At 47.3% G+C, this 3,159-nt stretch overlaps 1 protein-coding gene across 1 annotated transcript in view; it reads right to left on the reverse strand.

The window, feature by feature from the left end:
- Positions 1-806: 806 nt before the first annotated feature.
- Positions 807-3,159, reverse strand: part of EDA (ectodysplasin A) — a 48,469-nt gene continuing 46,116 nt past the window's right edge. Inside the window, exon 8 of the mRNA XM_018554746.1 lies at positions 807-1,213. Within this exon, the coding sequence (XP_018410248.1) occupies positions 968-1,213 (246 nt within the window). The 3' untranslated portion in view covers positions 807-967. The remainder of the gene's footprint in view (positions 1,214-3,159) is intronic.

Consider the following 3,159-nt stretch of genomic DNA (forward strand, 5'->3'; position numbering starts at 1 on the left):
CTGGAAGAGCCCATTTGTCTACAATGTCTTTGTGTAATGGAGTATTACCAGAACCTTCACTGGAGACCCCTGACAGCCGATGTGGGGAAGGGGGTCCTCATACGTTTGTCAATATAGCAAGTGTGATGGTCAGGTGTCCACAAACAGCTTTGTAATTTGTTGGCCATTACTCAGCACTGAAGTGCACACCTGCTCTAATCTGGAAAGCTTTAATAGACTCCTGGACACCTGGCCTGGGCCATTCAACAGGTTAGTCTGTCTGCTCATGCCCCGGATTCAGCTCTGTCTGATATCTGTCTATGGGGGGAGTCCACGTACCTTTGGCCATATAGTAGGGTGTGATAGTCAGGGGTCCATAAACATTTAGCGTATAGTGTTACCTCTCTCAGGCATCACTGCATATCTTTCAGTTGGATGTAATAAATGATACGCCATCTCTAGAAGAGCGATATAACATTTCACAGGATGAGCTGCTGACCTGTGTGACACCCAGCCGTTTGTCATGCAATGGAACTATGGCACAAACAACCGCTGCTGGTATTTTATACAAGTGTCCCGTTACACTCGAGCCCCCACGTCTTGTAGAGACGGATTTCTGTGGCCTATATATTATTCTTCACTTAAAGATACGGTACAGGAAGAACTATTCATATGTCAACTGCTCAATAACGTTTCATTCCGCGGCACTGCAGCCGCTGGTTAGTGCAACATCAGGACCAACTGGTCTTCAGAACACTGGTAAGGCAGTCCTATGCACTCTTGCGGCGTAGTCCCTGTTGGTACGAGGATGAGAACACCACAGAGCCAGCTGATTCTTCATGTCCACGACGGCAAACCCCCGAGGCGGCATTCCTCCATCTTTCCGCAATATTAGGTGGGAAAGGGAGGAGGATGTCTGTCCAATCCAAAGGGCTAATAACACTGTATGGACCTGTAAAGTTTTTACCCACTCTCCATGGGAGGAGCTTTATGAGCCTTCGCCCAATCGTATCGCACCAAAGAACGTCGTATGTCTGCTCATATTGATGGAGATGTCGGCGTGAACCATCTTCACTGCGATCTTCTGTTTGGCTTTTAAAAGGCAAACTCCGGCCGTGTAGCAAGTGTTGAAGTTGGTTTTGCCCGGCTCTATGCTCCGCGTACACTGCAGGAACGGCTTCTCGTCCACCACCACCTCGTAGCTGGCAAAATCCGGGAAGTTGATGTAGTAAACCTGGGAAAGGAAAACGCACTCAGTCAGGTCAAAGAGACTAAATTCACTGAAAATACATAAAACATTAATACATTTTTAGGGTTGGGGGGGTCACATGACCTGCCATTCTCCATTCCTGTGCCTCTACCCAGGAGTATAGGGGTGTGACTTAAATCTTGCAGCTGAGTTCTGACAGGTTCCTGCTCATGACACAGAACAGTGCTGGGTGAGGGGGGGGGCGAGGCTGTGCTGTCAGCAACAGAACACAGACACACCATGCATTGGCATGGCCCCCTGTACCAGCACCCCCCAAAACAGCAAGCCCAGGGACGCTAAATGACCACGGATCTGCTTGGTGGGTGGAATTTGCAACAGGAAAGAAGGGTGACTGGCAAGATCCCCAGAAAACAAGGAAGGGGCTTTATTTACAAACCCGGATGTATCAAATATAACATTTTGGGGTCACATGGACTTTAACACGTATGTGTTTTTAGCTTTTGAATTGATGATTCTGAAGTGCAGGAATGACACGGATATTACCGATCACAGGATAACTACTTCCAGATCCAAGGTGAATAAAACTGTCCCCAGGTCCAAGGATTGGCCACTAGGCCTGAGCTGCAATGTAGGATGGAGGGGGGAACGTCACTGCCCATTGTAAGGCTCCAGCACCAGGTATAGGGGGAGCGTCGGCACCACTTTCTCTAAGCTCCGATACCCGGGAAGCTGCAACAGAGCGCTGTAGAAGCGAGTATAGGCGGGTCAGGGGAAGGGGGATTTAAACAAATTACATTTTCGGGGTGACCTGCACTCTAACATGTATTTGTTTTTAGTTTTCAAAATGAAAGAATTCATCATTCTATGTTCGGGAATGGCGCAGATCTCGTCTATGACTGGGTAAGGGATACATGGACAAGGTGACAGGGTCTCTTTAACCCCTTCACAACCAACGACGTACAGTGTACATCGCTGGCATCGGGGCTGTTTAAACAGACTCCTGGCGGCAAACCCTGTTTAAACTTGTAAAGCCGACTGTTGGCTTTACAGTAGAAGCGATTCTGGTGACTCAGCTGTCGCCAGATCGCTTCTACACCCTGGTGAAGCGGTCCCCCTCCGCCTGACACCCCCGCCGAGTTTTCCGGGCTCCTTTGCCCCTCCTACGGGCCCAGCTTCTCTGGTGGCGGGGGGCAAGCTGGGCGAACCTCCGTTCGTCGATCCCCCTCCTCATTCTATGGGACCGATGCAGATCCCATAGCCGTCATTGCTCGGCTCCTGAAGCCCAGCTATAAGCTATTGAAGTGCGATCTGGGTATCTCTAAACTGATGACCTGTGGGGGCTTTTAAAGCGTCTAGGGACTTTTTAGGGTACTGAATTTTGTCCCCGTTTCACGGACGCACACAATGTTTAACCTGGGCATGGTGGATATCTATGTACTCGTTGTAACCTCATCTTTTATATTCTATTAAAAAATAGGTATTTTATTGTGTTTTGGGGCGTTTAATTACATTTTTTTAAACTAAATTTTGGGGTTTGATAAGGAGTTGCGCTAATATGATGCGACATAAAAATTTGGATCTCGGCTTTCAGAAAAATGTATCATGTTTGGGGTTTTTTAGTAATTTTCAGGCCTAAAATGTGGAATATTTCATGGGAGCAAAAAATGAAAAAAAGAAAAGGCCTCGGTCATGAAGGGGTTAATGACCAAGTTTGGACTTTTTATTTGCAGGAAAAAAATTATTACATTCCATGTCTGCTTCACCCCAGCCAGCAAACGTCTCTTGGCAAAAACATTTTTTTGTTTGCTCCACACATGCAGATTGCATTACATTTACCATGGTTATTTTGGTTTTCCTATAGGAGCCTCTTAAAGCAGACCTTCCATCAAAAAATACATTATACCCCATCCAACCCCCCCCTCCCCGTTGCAATGTTAATTTGACCTGCACTATCACCAACCCAACCCCCC

Source organism: Nanorana parkeri, unplaced genomic scaffold, assembly GCF_000935625.1.
Source record: "Nanorana parkeri isolate BGI_ZX_2015 unplaced genomic scaffold, ASM93562v1 scaffold171, whole genome shotgun sequence".
Taxonomy (NCBI): domain Eukaryota; kingdom Metazoa; phylum Chordata; class Amphibia; order Anura; family Dicroglossidae; genus Nanorana; species Nanorana parkeri.